The 18,079-nt window shown below is 40.0% G+C and overlaps 1 protein-coding gene across 1 annotated transcript; it reads left to right on the forward strand.

The window, feature by feature from the left end:
• Window positions 1-379: 379 nt before the first annotated feature.
• On the forward strand, window positions 380-16,792 carry ccm2l (CCM2 like scaffold protein). Its single transcript, XM_042492204.2, has 11 exons — window positions 380-641; window positions 3,349-3,516; window positions 3,598-3,681; window positions 4,517-4,700; window positions 5,341-5,948; window positions 7,694-7,823; window positions 8,715-8,772; window positions 9,137-9,293; window positions 9,926-10,064; window positions 11,248-11,395; window positions 12,374-16,792. The coding sequence occupies exons 1-11, from the start codon at window positions 612-614 to the stop codon at window positions 12,504-12,506; spliced, it is 1,839 nt and encodes a 612-aa protein (XP_042348138.2). The 5' UTR covers window positions 380-611; the 3' UTR covers window positions 12,507-16,792.
• The last annotated feature ends 1,287 nt before the right edge of the window (window positions 16,793-18,079 follow it).

Here is an 18,079-nt window from a genome sequence, read left to right on the forward strand (position 1 = left end):
CTTTGACAAGTATTTAAACCTTTGAACGCAGAGTAAACCGGTTTGATTCCTTTCAAAAACATGCAATAAAAGGCAAAGAATTAGTAGATTAAAAATATGGATAATAAGATGTTGCTAAATTCTGATTATGGTCTCAAGTATTCTTCCATAGTTTAATATAAACAGTGTCAATAATTAGAGTTAAAGTGCAGATTAAATTACAGGTTAATTTGGAGTCTGTAATCAGCGCAGAGAGAATGGGCCTTATCAGACCCTGGTGGAGTTTCCTTTAGGACAGGAAGTGGACTTCCTCTTCTTCCTGTCCTCGTGTGTGTGTGTGTGTGTGTGTGTGTGTGTGTGTGTGTGTGTGTGTGTGTGTGTGTGCACGCCCCCCCCAGGAGAGGTCTCAAAAGAACAATCAGTGTGGAAAGAGAAAGAACAAGAATGAAGCAGCCGGGACAGAAGCTAAAATAACTTGAACTGAGAGAGACAGAGAGGGAGCGATGGAAAAAACAACCGAGAGACGGACACAAAGACAACAAAAGACAAACTGAAACAAAAAAAAATCATTCAGGAAGTGTGTGACCAGGACCAGGATTCATCTGACCCAGAACAGGACCAGAGAAACCACCATGGACTATGAACCCAAGAAATCCAAGAAGGTACAGTGGTTTCTGTCCTGTCTCAGAGTTTCCACGTTTTGTTGAAGTCATTTGGGCGAGGATGATTTGTTCTTGAACCTGCAGAGCACATTATGTAGCATTTCATTATTGCACCTGAAATTTCGGAGCTTTTTGTTTTGAAAACCTGTTGATGTTTTTTTTTTTCAGTTGCTAAAGACAAACCGGTCGAGCGCGGGTGAAGTCATCCTTTTAGTGTCACTCTAACTGAGTATATGTGCCGCCTCTTCCCGCTGACCTCAGTTACAAACAAACGGTCACACCAACACGTACAAATCTGAAAAAAAAATAAACATTCAGAGGCAAATTTAATGACCCATCAGTATGGTTGTGGCTCGTTTTTGCCAATATTTCCCTACTGATCACATTGGACCTTTAAGCAGAATGATTTAATGTTGTTTATTATATCATCAAAACCTAACAATAATTTAACTTGCTTGTCCCTTATAACGGGGTCTAAAATTAAGTAATATGTGTAATGTCATAGCCAGCTAAGAAATAATGTTAGCCTGTTTCATGTACATCATCTTATTTGCAAAAAAACCCCCTTTTTTCCAACACCACTGACAGAACGTCCTGGGAACATTTGGAAAACATTTGGAAAGATTAATAAAACAGTCAGTGGTTGCATTGTACCATTCGCAGAACATTTTAAGGACCAAAAATTGCTAGCTGGGAGAGAATTGTATAAAAATTCCCAAAAATATCAGGAAAAATATTCTCTGACGTTATAATCGGAAATAATCTTCTCAGAATTCATCCAAATTCCTGCAGGTATTGTGTTCAGTATTTGGGTCATTTATGCAGTTTATCAGTTCTGTGCTGTTATTGTCATGCATTGAATATATATGGAAAATCCCTAAAATATATCACTTAGTCAGGGAACATCATTTTGCTAAATTACAGAAACAGGATCCCTCGACAAAAAATGGTTGGGAACTAAACAGCTGGCTTCCTGTATTCTAAAACTTAAAAACTAAACAGCATAAGAAAAGAAAAACACATTTTAAATAGGGACAAATGCAGAGATATAAGAGGGAAAACTGTTTCAAGCTGCAGAGCACCCTGGTCTGACCTGGGCAGGTTGCTACATTAAGCACATTCATTACAAAATCCAATTATTTCCCTCTTTCTGTCTCCTCAAAGTAACACGGGAACAAGAGGATGAACTAAACTCATTATAACCACCGTCTGTCTTACAATTAAATTCAGCTGACTACAGAGATGTTCATCAGAAACCTGCTTCGTTCCGATATGTAGAAATCTGTCCTTGTTCTTACTCCGAGAGAAAGACGAAGACAACTTTTCTCATTCTGAAACCAGCTAATGTCCTCCCTGTTCGGTGTGTGTTTGTGCTATAACGTCCATCCGCCTCCTGCCTTCCAGCCACGGTATATTAATGTGTTTCTGTGAGTGTGTGTGTGTGTGTGTGTGTGTGTGTGTCTGTCTGTCTGTCAGTGGGTGTCTAACAGTGTGTGCAGTGTTGACAGTGAGTCTCAGCAGGAAGCTGTCAGAGATCACTGCTCACCTGTCAATCACTGCTGAAAAAGCCAAAGGGGTGTACTGCATTAACACACACACACACACACACACACACACACACACACACACACACACACACACACACACACACACACACACACACACACAGAGTTATGTATGTACAGACAAATTAAATCCGCTGTGAGGTTCTAGTTCAAATTCAAACCCAAAACACCGTCCCGGTGACGGCTGTGATAATTACAGTCAGAAAACTAAGGAGTTGTAACAAATAAACGTGCTGATGATACAGCCGTCATTTGACCAGGTTTCACTGATCCGAACTAAAGTGGACAGCAGAGACACATCCCGCTGACACCTGCGTCTATGACCATGTTCATATGTGTAGCTGACATGTGTCTTCGGTGATCCAATCACACGTGACCATCCATTCGTCCACAATCATAACTGTTTATTTACAATAACTTCAGGGAAGAAAACTGCCGCATCAATGTCATGTAATCAAACGGCGCTGAGCAATCTCAATTTTGAACCACCTAAAAGAAAAAACTTTAAGTGTAGCCTACGCTATATTTAGAATATTTCACCACTATACCTTTCTGTAAAGTAGCACTTACAGACAGGGATTGGAAGTGCTATATCAAAAAATAATTTTACTCCACTGAGCGGCGGAGCTGCTGCTCTACCACAGCAGGACGTCGCTTAGCTTCTGTGCTGGTGTTGTGGGACTGTACTGTATTTTTCAGAGAAGGGGGGTGGCTGGAGTATGACTTATCTATTCAAAGCAAGTACAAAATACTACCTTATTAAGTTTTATGTCACTCACCCATGCCAAAATTAAAAACGCAAATCCCTCCTCTGTACCTACATTTTTCTAAAATGCCTGACTCATTTTGCAGCACCTCTTCCCCCATAAATGACGAACAGTCCCTAACCGTAAACAGACCAGTGCGGCGACGAAGAGCACGAGCAGATCACATTGTTGTTAAAATACGACCTAAGTGTCTACATGATGGAATAGCTCGACTTCCAATCAAAGTATTCAAGAAACTACATTTAGTCCAATTTCAGTGAGACTTACGCGATGTATTTTAAAAGTAAGTTTTAGTCAGATCAACACAATAATTGGACCTTTTCTAACATCATGTAAAGGTACTGACAGTTTTACCCTTTTTCTGTCTCCCCTCAGGGTTTTGTCTCTCCTATTAAGCGGCTGGTCTGGTCAAAAGCTGGTCGCAGGCCGGTGGATCGAGGCAGCGTTTACCGCCGCCGACTGCACACCGTCCCTCTCTACCCTCCGGACTACCTCATTCATCCTGAGAGACTTATCTTTGACTACGTGGAGAAGGAGGTCAAGGTAGAAATTTAAAAACTTAACAAAGCAACAAAATAAAATCACAAAAACAATGGTTGCTTGACCTTTTGCCTCTCACCTCAGTTCCTTGGTCACCTGACGTGGGTGTCGGTTTCACTGAACCCCTCCAGCAGAGACGAGCTGCTTCAACTACTGGACACGGCCAGGGTAAGTAATATATATATATATATATCCTTTATTTAACCATGTAAAAGACTCATTGAGATTTAAAATCTCTTTTCCAAGAGTGACCTGACCAAGAGGGCAGCTTAAAACATGGTTACAACAATAAATACAGACAATCAAATGCAACTATTATTGGAGTAGCAGTCACATTGACCAAGAGAGCTATTTTCTCAACCTTTTAAAAGTGATTAATCAATAATTTATTTTTAACTTATCACTGCCAAGCTTAGTTAACAGTGATGTACCTATAACATAATATCAGACACACAGTTTAAAGTCACTCTTGTAGTCATACACTGTGTTTATGCACTCTGGAGTACCTCAAGGCTCTGTCCTAGGTCCTCTTTTATTCTGCATTTACATTCTTCCTCTGAGCAAATAATATTTAATCATACAATCTTTTTTCATTGTTATGCTGATGACACTCAACTGTATGTGTCTACAAAACCAGGATTCCCCAACAGACTGACAGCTTTAAAAAAAAAGTATTAAGTACTGGAAACTTCCTCTAACTCAATGAAGAAAAGTATGAAATAATATTATTTGCGCCACTTAATACCTCATTATTTAATGATAAATTCACCAACTGAGCAGCATCTGTTAAACACAGTGCTAATGATCAATAAGAAATATTTGACAGTTGCAGAGGTAAACAAACTATATGTGTCAGTCATTTCATCAGTGATCCTTAAATCCCTAATCTCAGTATTTACAGTCTTTTATCTGTCTGCTGCAACTATGTGTGACTCATAAATCATTAATCTATCATTAATCATTAGTAATCAATAATCACGTGTTCCTGTGTGTTGGTCAGTAGCAGTTGAAGGTGCTGCCATTGAAGACCAGCGTGGATCAGGACTGTATTCTGAGTCTCTCCGCTCGCTGTCTGCTGCTGACATGGAGAGACAACGAGAAGCTGCTGGTGAGGATTCCCACACACGAGATTGCTGCCGCGTCCTACCTGAGGGACGACGCGCTGCACCTGCTCGTCCTCAAGACAGGTGAGAGGACACACCTGCAGACCAGACACCACCCCTTTTTACGCTGCCAAAACAAGGCGGTAATATCATCTGATGACTGTGAGATAAGAAAGCATCTCACAGTGGATGTGTCTGTCCTGAACAGGTATTTTTGATAACCCAACAACCCAGCAAGGAGTCCTAAAACCCAGAATGAGTTAGCATTTTGGATGTGTTTTTCTTCTATACCTTACCATGTGCTTCTTTTGCCTCATTATAACCATCGTTGGCGTTGGAGCCGTTACCAGGGGTCATGACGTTTAAAAAAAAAGAATGACGTGCTGGGTCATCCTGCCATGTGCATTTGTTGACTTCACCATAACAGCATCCTGATGCGTAAACAGCTGACGCAGAAGAATACCTAAAACATCATAAGTAGACACAGAAGGTCAATGACAGAGCACCATTTGAAGAGTTTGAATGACAACACGTTGAATTGTTTTTTGTTGCTTTGTTGATGCACAACTTTTAGGTCTTTGACTTTGTTTTGTAAGGGTGAAGAAAAAAGACATCCATTGCTGTTCACAGGTGGTTAATTGATGGATTTCTCGCATTTATTGTTTCTTTTTGGTTTTGTGTAAGTAAAATCAGGTGTACATACTCTTAAACCCTCAACCCACAGGTTTGAACGTGGATACAGTGGTTGCCGGGGACGACAGTCTGGACAGGAAAAAGCCAACTGGCATCGACGGCCGACGTCAAACCATGAGCTGCAACGCCGACCCTCGGCCTGCGGGGGGCACGATGGAACGACGGCACACCATCTGTGGAGTCGACTGGAGGCCGTCGCTGTCCAGGAGCAGCCACGACAAAAACCAGAACGTGGAGAGAGGGGGAGGAGGAGGAGGTGGGGGAGAGAGAGGAGGAGGAGGGAGTTTAGAGAGGAAGAGAGGGGGAGGGAGCTGGGAGAGGAGGCAGCAAACACGTAAAACAGGAGGGAGCTGGGAGAACCGCAGAGCGAGACCCATGAGCGGGAGCTGGGGGGTGGGAGGAGGCGGTGGAGGGAGCTGGGAGAGGAGGCATGGGGGAGGTGGAGGAGGTGGGAGCTGGGAGAGGAGGGGAGGAGGTGGCGGTGGCGGGGGCAGCTGGGAACGGCGACAAGCCTGCACGGGAAGCTGGGAGCGGGGGAAGAGCTACGGCAGCTGGGAGCGGAGGAACCACAACCCACTGGAGCCGACGCCCTGCCCCGACGCCTACTGCAACCTGGTGATCCTGGCTGTGGAGAACAGGGTGCGTCACATCACACGTTCGATCCCATCTCGTCACATGAGGCGCTTTGGCAGTGACCTTCTGCGTCTGCTTATTACGGGTGGACCAATATTGTTTTTCCAGGGCCGATATCGATAGCGATTATTCTTCAATAACCGATATTTGGAACTAATATGCATTTACAATAACAATGAATATCTCTGTCAGTATTTAGAATTTGGAATATAACAAACTCCAACACTAAACTGTTAAAATGCCCTCAGCAAATGTTTAATCAAAACTGAAACGTTCAACATCATATAAAGCAAGTTCCCTGCAACTTTTTTATAAATACAAGTGAAAGTTCAAATAACAAAAGAATAATTAAAAATAGCTCCCTGAGGTTTTCCTCCCATGCTGACACTTAATTTGCACTTTTTAATTCATTAGTTTCATTGGCGATCATTAACATACAATGCCTATACCGATAATCGCCAAAATGCCAAATATCGGCCCCAATATTCGGCCAGGCCACTAATCTGTCGACCCCTGCTACTTTCAGGTATCCTTGTGCGTCACCTGTTTATGCTCCGGGACGCCGTTACCGTGATATTAACAAATGCAAATGGTGGGATGATGCAGCAAAGTCCTTATGTTAACACATCTGCACATCAGTGCCAACTGTCATGATGGTTGCGATTAGGCAACAAAGTCACGTACGGTTAGGTTTAGGCAAAAGAGACACATGGACTCCCACGCAAAAGTCAGTTGTTTATGGGATCCATCCACTTTCCCACCCGTCCGCCCTGTAAGTGCACTCGGGCTCTTTATATTATTACTATATGATATTTGTTGCTTAATGTCATTTTCTTGGAACTTTATGTACTAATTTCTTGCTAATTTTTGGGCCATTTCTGGTTCAGTTTCTTGTTGCCTTCTTCCCATGCTCCAATGCCAATTAGCCAAGGTTTCAAAGGGTTAAAACTTAAAAGGTACATGTGCCAATGTAAATTTCAATGCGGACATTTACTACTCCGTCTGATGTTCTGACTCGACAGAGAAAAAAACAAAAAGTGACAGGAAATAAGCCTGCAAAAAGAGTCAAATGATTGGTGGGGTTCACTAGTTATTTGACTCACATGTTGGAACTGTGGAAACTAGGACAATACTGTTCAACTCATTTACATAAACACACACACACACACACACACACACACACACACACACACACAGATTCGTACTGAGACTCTGCGTTCTTGCATAATCTGGAGTATTACATCACATTTGCAAGTAGCTTTGTCATGGCATTTGTGCGTGCATGAGTGTGTGTGTGTGTGTGTGTGTGTGTTTTGGTGTGTGTGCGTGTGTGTGTGTGTGTGTGTGTGTGTGTGTGTGTGTGTGTGTAGTCATTGTTATCCTTGTCCCTGGAGCAATAGTTTGTTTAATTTGGCATCATTAGTGTGTCATTGTTTAACTGGCTCAGATGGAGCTCACAGACTCCACTCATGTTTCACCACAACAACAGACTGCCAGCTCAGCTTTAGGTGGTTGCTGGTTCAAATCCTAACACCTGTTACTGCGTATGTGCCCTTGAACAAGGCAATAACGCATGCAACTGCTGATGTGAAGACGCTCACACAGAAGAAGTTGTTCACTCCACAGAAGTGTGTTAAGGGAAAATTCACAGTTTAAAACACTGAGAACATTTCATAGAAACTCACAGATATTACTGATGTGATAACTTATTCGGTGTGATGATCGCCTCTTTGTGTGTTCGTTTTGCGCAGGATGCTGCAGAGGAGTACTGTTCTCTGATCTGTCAGATGTTCCAGATCATTTACGGCCATCAGACCATCGAGTGTGTCGACAGAGCCGGGTTTCACCACTCCATGCCGGACCGCTACTGGCTTCAGAGGAGTGAGTGTGACACATATTCTGTATGCCAAAAGTAGGGAAGAGAAAAAAGATAATCCGTCGGGACATAAAGATGAGCTTTTATTTTTTAATTTGCATGTGCTTTATGACTTTTTTTTTAATTTTCACATACTTCATTAGTAATTTAAATTGAACACATTCTTGGGAGGTCTCTGGTAGACATTCTTCAGATATTGATGACAAAATATACGTTTATACATATATTTTTTGTTTTTTTAAGTTCCTGTTGTTTTTGGTCCTGTTAGCTTAAAGGTCTGATGTGTAAGATTTCGGAGGATTTAGGGGCATATAGCAATGAGGATTGCAGGTTACGACCAGCTGAAACTTCTTCTTGGTAGGAGGTTTTTTCCAGGAGCTGTCTCCTCCTCTCCAGAACAAACAGACCAGGTGCTTCAAATCAGTAAAAACACAGTTCAAGCAGTTTCAAGTTGCAGATTAGTGTTTTTCCTTTGCTGTTTGGCAGGTCAGAAATGCTCTGCTAGCGCAGCACCTGCTAATATGTGCTCACCTTTTTCCTGATCCAGATGCTCAGAAGGATTTTAGCGTGAGCTGAGTTATCCGCAGAGGTTTCCCTCTCTCTAAAACAAACTGACCCAGTGATTTAAACTGGTAAAAACACAGAATAACACAGAAAATAATGACGGCTAGTGCGGTGGCTGCAATGGAAATAAAACTTGCTAATGTTTTGAACATCCATCGCCATGTTTTTTGAAATGTTATTGCCAGAGGAGAAGTCGCACTACATCACTCAGTGGAAACACAGTCATCTCTCAGTGGTGTTTTATCGACATTCTCAAAAATATCTCTTCATTTTTGTGCAAATCTGTGATGGAAACCCGCCTTGTGTCTGTGTCTCTGTCTGTCTCTGTGCAGGTGACAGCTGTCTGACTGACTACAGTTATGATCCAGAGTTCAGCTGCTGCAGCTCGTAGTGAGTAACATTCGACCGTGACTGAAGCTGTGGCATCTCCAGATAAATACACTCTTATCAATTCACTAAATGTCCCACATATTTGGACGCAGACGGTCTGAAGAGACAGCTGGAGAAACTTTTACCACATGAAGTAATCTCATTAGCAGCTGCTCCAGTTTTCTTTATTTTGTTTGATGACTTTATGATTGATAGTTTAGTGACAATGATTTCTATAAAGTGGAATGGGGGAAAGATTAATAGATGTTTCGATTAATGACGTACTTTTTAGTGTATGTAACAGAAAAGGCTACAATCGGCATTCACACCCTCGTTAAATAACTCTGCAGTAGTCACGAGTATTTATCAGCTCTCTCTCTCTCAGCGATGGTTCCCAGGAGGCCTTTGAGCTCTACTACAGTGAGACGTACAGTGAGAGTTCGTCTCTCTCGCTGCAGGACTCCCATCGCAGTCTCGCTTCAGCCAGCGATGGAGGAGACAGTAACCCCGCCCTGCTGCTGATGCAGGAGTACATGATCACTGTGAGTGTGTGTGTGTGTGTGTCCACAGCTCCAGTGACCATTGTTTGGTTTGATAATAATAATAATAAGAAGAAGAATTATGTATATATATATATATATATATATATATATGGTTATTTATACTTACTGATTTATTTATTGATTTGATTTCGAACATGTAAAAAATGAAATAGAAATATGATTATACAAACAAGCAGATGGACAAAAAAACAACATAATATTTACAGACAAGGAAAAACAAAAAGCAAAAGAAATGGTTAAACACATGATGATTTGGTTTACATATTTGAAAAGGAGTGAGAAAAAGCACAAACGTGTTTAGATAAACTAGAAAAAAATAATTATTAAGCAAATCCGTAATCAGTAACCTCTGTAAACACCTGGTGATTGTCAAACACCCTGTTCACCCTCAAGGAGGCTCAAATATCTGTAGCTTCAGGTTAGGTTCATATATATATAGGTACATATATATACAAAAGATGCACCCAATACACACACTCCTCTAATAAATAAAGTACAGTCCCTTAAAAGTAGGTAGGATCTGTCTGCATCAAAACAAATGAAGAAAATGCATTGTTTGTTGCTCTTCTGTGTGTGTGTGTGTGTGTGTGTGTGTGTGTGTGTGTGTGTAGCTGCGTAACAAGCTGAGTCCAGTGGAGTTGCAGCACTTCGCGGTGTTGCTGAGAGAGTACAGGCTGGGATCAAACATCGACCACTTCTGCTCCGAGCTGCTGCAACTGTATGGAGACAACCGCAAGTTCCTGCTGATGGGTGAGACACACAGAGACAGACAGAGCGAGACATACACACACACACACACACACACACACAGGAAGCAGCTCATTACCTGACTGAAACTCTGCGGCAAACCACAACCTACTATTTAACTGTTATTGTGGTAGTACTGCAGAGGAAAGAGTCTGTTTGAGCTGCATGCTGGATATTAACATGTCTGTGTGTGTGTGTGTGTGTGTGTGTGTGTGTGTGTGTGTGTGTGTGTGTGTGTGTGTGTGTGTGTGTGTAGGTGAGTTTATTGCATGTGTGAGTTTCTTTGTTATGTGTGAGTTTACCACAACAAAATCAGTTCTGACCCACTTCCACTGAGGAAACCAAAACTTCCTGTTGGTGAGTGCGGCGGCGCTGCTGTTAATGCTGGTGTGTAATCACCATGATGAAGGCTTTAGGAGGAAGACGCACACAGACTGAATTCATGTGGTGAAATGTAATCAGTTACATTTACACATGTGCTGTATTTAACCTGCTGAAACCTGGACTGACATCACTTTCCTTGCACTGCATTAAGATGCCTTTCACAAGTATTAAAACCTTTAACCCTTTAACAGTCACACAAAGAAATGCCTTTGTAAAAGAATACACATTATAGACTGTAGAATGTGTTTAAAAAAATGCATCAGTTTATTAATAAATATATTGTAAAAAGTGCAAAAGTCAGTGTAATTTCATAGAAATCTCAAAAAAGTAACTTCCTACTATAAAAATAAGCAAAAATAAAAAATTAATCTAGTAAAAAGAAATTGGTATAACATTGATAAAAAACAATGTTATCAATGTTGTATTCTAAAAATCTGACAAAAAATATAATAAAAAAATAAAAGTAACTTCGTTAACTAAACAAATAAACCTGCAGTATTCTTCAGTGTGCAGTTTATAGTGAAATATTGGCTCCAAAAAGCTTTAGGATTTACAGTATTTTTCAAAAAACTGGACATTAATGTCAGAATTTTGCCCTATTTTTAAAGCGATTTGATTTCATTCTGATCATGTTGACCTGAATTGTTGTTCAAGTAAAATTTTGTCACATTGTTTGTAATCTTGTAATTATTTCACTTCCCACTCACACATATTATTAACAGCTATGTTTTTGCTGTATTATTCTGATTAAGAATCAATCCAAACACACAGATATCTGACTCTTTTTCTCTGTCTCTTTTAGGCATGCGCCCGTTCATCCCGGACAAAGACGTCGGGGTGTTTGAGAGTTTCCTGGAGAGCATCGGGATCCGGGAGGGTGGGATTTTAACTGACAGCTTTGGACGCATCAAACGCAGCATGAGCAACACGTCGGCTACGGCCATGAGAGGGTACGTAGGTCAACATCGGTTCTGACTGCTGTCTCCCATTCCATCAAGTTTATCGACAGGGTTTGTACGGTTATGAAAAACCGGGGAAAGTCAAAGAATTTGAAAAGTCTGTTTGAATGTGAGAGTTATTATGTATAATAATAATATATAATAATTGGAATGATGATCTATGATGATAATTGTGGTATCACCTTGAAGATGGTTTACAGCAGGGGTATTTAATTAATTATTATTATTATTATTTATTAAACTTCTTAAACTTTTGAGTAGGCCTACTTCTCCTATAGCTGCAAACAGCCTGCCAAGGTTCCCAGTTAGAGAGGGGGTGAAAATAAGGTCATGTGCTTGTGGCCCCAGGCCCCCAAAACATTACATCTGCCCCTGGTAATAATAATGAGAGTTCAGCGCGAGCGCTGGATGAGACACGGAGCGATGCGTCCTGGTGTTTCTAAATAATTCATCCAAACTCTGATTAAAGCGGAAACTAACACAAAGTAGTCTGTAGAAGTGTAAAGAAGTCACTGTCCACCTCTGCAGATGTGTCTGTTTCAGACACTTTGGTGCTGTGAGGAGAAGCTGCGCTCTGTTCGTCTGTCTCACTGCGCTGCTGTCGGACCATCAGCTGTTTGATCTGCGATGATGGCGTGCTGTGGCTGTCAAACACTCAGCTGTTCTACAGTCAAAGTCATTTACTGCATTTGGTTCATCTTTTGTTTGTCAGTGGCTGTTCGTGTTGTCTGTCAAAACATGGCTGTAATGCGTTCTGTGGACTACTTCTCGATCAACTACGTTTCAATCGAGGAAAAGTTATATTGCGATTGATATCGTTATCGTTTTATCGACCAGCCCTACTTTACTGCAAAACCAGTCCAAGTTAAATCCAAATTCTCCCCTTCTAGCACAATTAGGGGGTCAAAGAGACAAGGGAACATCAAGATCATCTGTTGATTTTATTGTCAATATTTTTTCTCCCAGCAGATATGACAACTGCTCTCTGGCTTCAGGATCTCAGGAGTTCAACCGCCGCATCACTGACATCACCCACGACATCCAGGCGCTCGGCTTCCAGGACACACACGGAGACATCGAGGAGGAGGACTACTACCTCTGATGGAGGGCTGAGGGGAAACGCTGTGAGACAGAGTTTGATTCCTCATTAAATTCAGACTGTTTTTACATTTTCAGTCTGCCCAAGTGCAACTGAGCAAGAGCAGCGACAGGTTAAGCTCTCCCTCTGCTAAACTGTAAATATAAATTGTTAGACAGATGAATCTCTTTTTTTAAAGCTGATGTTTTAGATTGCAATTCCTTCTCGGTGCACATAAAGAACAGCAGATAAAACCGACAAGACAATAGTAGAGAAAACCAAACTGACATAACTCAGTTTAACTCACTGTCGTCAGTGTAGTGTATTTTCTGGGTATCATGAAGCAAAAAATGCACAGCAGCACAATTAAAGCTACGATCAAATATTACAAATTTTATTTCTTTTCTACGTTTTGAAATGCATGATTGTTACTGAAATGAAAAATGCAAAAAAACTGACTCGTGTTTTATGTATTTATTCATTTACTTTATTTGAATGACACCTACATTTCTTAGCTATTACTCAGTCAAGAGAGTCTGTCAGCTCAGATACAGTGTTAATATTTTTACCATTTTGGAAAATGTTATTATTATAACCCTTTTACACCTGGATGGACATCAGGGTTTTTGTTTTGGGGGGGGGGGGCTGCTTTCTGATGCCTTTCATGAGCATTGAAACCTCTGAAACCACAAAAACTGATTTGATTTCTTTCAAAAATATGGAAAAAAAAGATCAATCAGCAACTCAAAGTTTGCAGCGTTGACAGCAGGAATCAGGACAGTTTTTTGGCGTCATCCATGCCCAGTCTTGGTCGAGTCGCGCCAGTTTTGGCTACCTGGGATCATTTAAAGGGGTCTTGAATTTGTGTCAGTGCAATTTAATTTGCATTAAAATTAGGGCCTCAACATAATTTACAGACCTGCTATGAACTATGGTGGTATTTTCTGCAGGGATTGTAATACCTAATAGTGACCACAGGGAGGCAACTGAGGATAAAACAGTTGATTTGCACTCCTGCTGCTGAGCTTAATGATGCTTTATGAGGTAGAATTCAAAGTTTTAACCTTTGAAACCAGCACAAATCAGTGTGATTTCTTTCAAAGCATGGCGAGAAGGCAACGAGCAACTTAGCAACAAATGGCCTAAAAAGTAGCTAAATATTAGTAAAAATGTGACAAGAAAATAACCTGAAAATAAGCTGAAAAAGAAGTAAAAAGCAAAAACAAAGAAAATTAATTGTAAAAAAGCACAGAAAATTAAAAAAACATATAATTATGTATATTTTTTTCTGTAACTGCATTAAATATATTATTATAATGATTTAGAATATAGTTTTCTGAACATGTTGTACAAGTTTTTGATCATTTTCTAATAATTCTCCCTCCTTTTTAAAAAGGTAATTTTCGGTTAATTTCATCAGTTACATTTACATTACTTAATTTCTTGCAATTTGTGGAACATTTATTACCAAGTTGCTAATTGCCTTTTTGCCAATGTTTTGGGGGTTAAATAGCTTGTGAAAGGTTGCTGAATGCAGAACAAGAAAACTGACGACCAAAAGGGTTTTAAAGGGTTAATGACTGCTTTCTACAAAAGCTTAATTTACTGAAACAACGTAGTTTCACATTTGAATGTGATGGCAATGATGGAAACCATCAATAGAAAATCTAAAATCTCTCTCCCATGTCCTCTCCTCTCTCTTAACGCTGCATTGACCCGTTTTGCCGGCGGCAGCATCATGACCTTCCCATGGTGCACTGCTTCTCTGTGCCCCCCGGTCCTCTCCTCTGCCAGCCTCACTGAGCATCAGAGAGGGAGTCAGTGCACCCATGGGCCTCACCCGAGTTAGTCTCCTCTCTCATTATGTAACAGGCTGCATGCTTTTAGTTTTTCAATTAATTTATCCCAAGTTACTTGTTTAACAGCAGCAGTGATGCACATTTGTGTAAATGCACCAGATGGTTTTGCATAAAACACAAGCACAGTGAAGAAATGTAACAGATACAGTTATTTAACTCTTTGTAGCCTGGGCCAACATCAGTGTTCTTGTGCTGAGTTCAGACACCTTACACAAGCATTTAAACCCTTTGAAAACTGAGCAAATTGGTTTGATTTCTTCCCAAAAAAAGGCAATCAGTAATTTGGCATAAAATGTTCTACAAATCGCAAGAAATTACAAAAAGATGATAAGAATATTAGCAAGAAAGAAAGAAAAGAGAGATTATTGGAAAATGATTTTAAAAAATAGGGAAACATTTTCAGAAAATGATATGTCTAATTATTATAATTTTCTATTGAAAACTGAGTTGCAGACTAAATATATGTGTGTGTATGTGTATTTATATACTGTGTATTTATCATTTTTTACATATTATCTTCAACTTTTTAACATCTTTTTCAGGTGATTTCCTATTTGTTTGTTTGTTTTCCTTTTTTAAAAAAAAACTTTTCTTTTTGTGGTAAATTTCATGTTTGTTTGGGTTTGTTGTTTTTTTTTTTAACTTTTTTTTAATATACTGCTCATATTTCTCGTTAAGTTGCTTATGGCTATTTTTCAATATTTTTAAAGAAAGAAAGCCAAATTGCTCGGTTTTCAAAGGGTTAAATAGGATGAATGCACGAGGAGAATAAATCAAATTTGGGCTCTTTGCAGGCAAACAATGTAGCTACTACTAAAGGTCAAAGGTCGTGATTTGAGGAGTTCATATCAGTCAAAAGGATCCCAGGAAATTCGATGAGATAACGTTTGGTTCCGTTAACACAAGGAGATAAATTTTAAGGTCATTTTGTGTGTGTGTGTGTGTGTGTGTGTGTGTGTGTGTGTCAGAGGGAGCAGACACATTGTATAAACTCTATCCTCATCATCGGATTACAGCTCTGTAACCTCTGCAATCATCCATGTGGCGGCATTTATCATCATCACACACACACACACACACACACACACACACACACACACACACATAATCTCCTCCAGCATGCAACATTATGGCTGCACCGCTCTCTGTCAGTCCTGGGTCAAATAGTACTTTTTGTTTTCTGTTGCAGGGGTCTCTCTCTAACTACACGTTTTGTATAAAACTGAGTTGCATTTGAAATAATTTTCGGATGTTTCTCGTATGCACTCGCCTGTAGCTGTTCAGTCGGCAGCAGTTGTAGGGTGGATAGGTGCGTTCGCCTCCCCCTCTGCACTTTTGTCGGTAGTTTTTCAGGTGGACAGTGTGTCAGAGTCTCCAAAAGTTACGAAATGATCCATCATGGTTCATTAGAATATTTTTGGGAATAATAATACAGCTAACTTGACAATATCTTTAGCTAATTTTGCACAATTCTACTTAATCATGTTAGATTTCTAGTTCACCGTGACACTAAAAATACGGGAAATTCACCGCCTGAGAGCAGAGAATACTGCTCATTTTTTCCCAATTTTAAAACCTAATTTATATACATGCCGATTTTTCAATAGTTAAAATTTGACTGGATGGTTTAATACACATTTTTCTGTGGTGTGACAAACTCATTACCAAATTTGTTATATGCACACTTTAATGTGTATTAACAACAAAAAAAAGCCTAAATTGAAATTTAAATCAAATTATCAAACAATGCTTTGGTGGCCCCCCTGCTGTAACTCTGAGGACCCCCTTGGGGTCACGAACCCCCTGTTGAAGACTCTGGTGCTACAGTATAACTATTTTAATTATTAATTAAATCATAATTATTTTTTATTCCATATTCAAATTTGGTTAATATTAATGTGTAAAGTAACATTTATTTAAAAACATAATTTCACTCATAATTCTAGAAATGTTTTTATTAAATATTTATGCTTTATTTTACCTTCACTACAGATGTATTATTATAAAATGTATTGGACACTGAATGCTTTACATTTGATGATATATTTGTATCGAGAACATTTTTATACATGCTGCATTTTTAAGATTTGCTTAATTAAATTGCAGTTTAAAATGTAATTACATTAAGGCAACTTTCTAGCTTCTGTTGCTAAGTACAGGTTTCTCAGTAGTTTTTCTGCATCCCTTGCACTTTAAATTGCAGTTTAGAGAAATGCAATACCATAGTTGGGTGCGGCAATGAACACAACAGACAGCACCTAAGATCAATGTTTAAGAAATTAACATTTTCCAATGCAAAGAGGGCAGAGTAAAAGTATTTTTCTTTCCAACAAACCCTATTGTGGAGCTTATAGTCGAGCCCCAGACAGCTCCTTCACATGGACAAAACACACCTATTGCATGGTATAATAAAACATTACATCATGCAAATAAAAAATGAATTTCCTGTGAGATCAACCTGAATTAAGTGATGTCACTCTTGGATTTCCTTCCTGCTGCTGGTCCAGCTGGAAGGTCAGCTGCGGTTCATGTGTTGCTCTGCAGATGTAGGGGATCAGGGGGTGAGTGTAAAATAACAAACTCGCAGCCTGCAGGGATTACCGTGTGGTGTGTCCAGCCTGCGGTTATATTTAGCAGGCTAACAGTCATACTACACAGTGCGGTCATCCTGCTGAGCTGGCCAGGTGCCACTCAGTCCAGTGTTGGTGTCACTGCAGGGATCAGTGCGGAGCAAATCCACAGAGGTTTCATAACAAAGTGCCAACAGCCAATCAAAGCTGCTGTCAGGTAGAGCTGCAGTGACGGTTCAGTTAATGCCCCAGCAGCCCTGACGCTGCAAGAATGAGAGCAGAAGACAGTCACAAAAAGACACAATTTTAATATTACAATGTATTTATTTCACCAGATCTCATTAAAAAACTGTTCATGAGCCGTCCCTGGATGTTACCGAAATGTGCAGGTTTAATGTATATGTGTGTGTGTGTGTGTGTGTGTGTGTGTGTGTGTGTGCGTGTGCGCGTGTGTGTATGTATACATATATATATATGTGTGTGTGTGTGTGTGTGTGTGTATGTCTGTATACAGCCAACATTGTTTTTTATACATTGTTTCTTTTTGTGCAGTGTTGAATACTCAAACTCATACCGCTCTGCACACAAAATGCGCTTTTCAAAAATCAGGCTATACATTTTTTTTTAATATTAATGCGATTTTCTACTTTTGCAATCATTTGCAGCAACATTGATTGTGACAGTGCACCAAGTGGAATTAGACATGTATTTTCTGCATATCCCAAATATGGTAAAAATGATGTAATCAGGTGGAAAATGGTAAAAAAAAAAAAAAAAAAAACAAATTTTAAGGCAAAAGCCCAGAATGACACCCAGAAATTATATAATTCATGTTTTATGCTTTGATGGCTGTTGGATGAAAATAACAGTTTGAATGTGTGCCAATGGTGCATATTATTTCCACGATTTATTTTGGACTTATTGTAGCAGCTAATCTGGAAAGTCCAAGATTAAACAAAAATACAAAATCTCGCCAAAATGAGTGCCAAAAACACAAACACAACGAAAATCTTCACAAAAAAATACGAATAAAGTGCGGAAACTGCGCCAAACATACATGGTAAAGAGGCGGGAGAAACGCCCCTCCGAACGCTCGGGCTTCATACGTCATTACGTATTTCGGTTTGGGCCAATCAGAGCCGAGGAGGGCGTAAAGCCGCCTCGCGCC

Source organism: Plectropomus leopardus, chromosome 9, assembly GCF_026936395.1.
Source record: "Plectropomus leopardus strain MGB_pleo_1.0 chromosome 9, ASM2693639v1, whole genome shotgun sequence".
NCBI lineage: Eukaryota > Metazoa > Chordata > Actinopteri > Perciformes > Serranidae > Plectropomus > Plectropomus leopardus.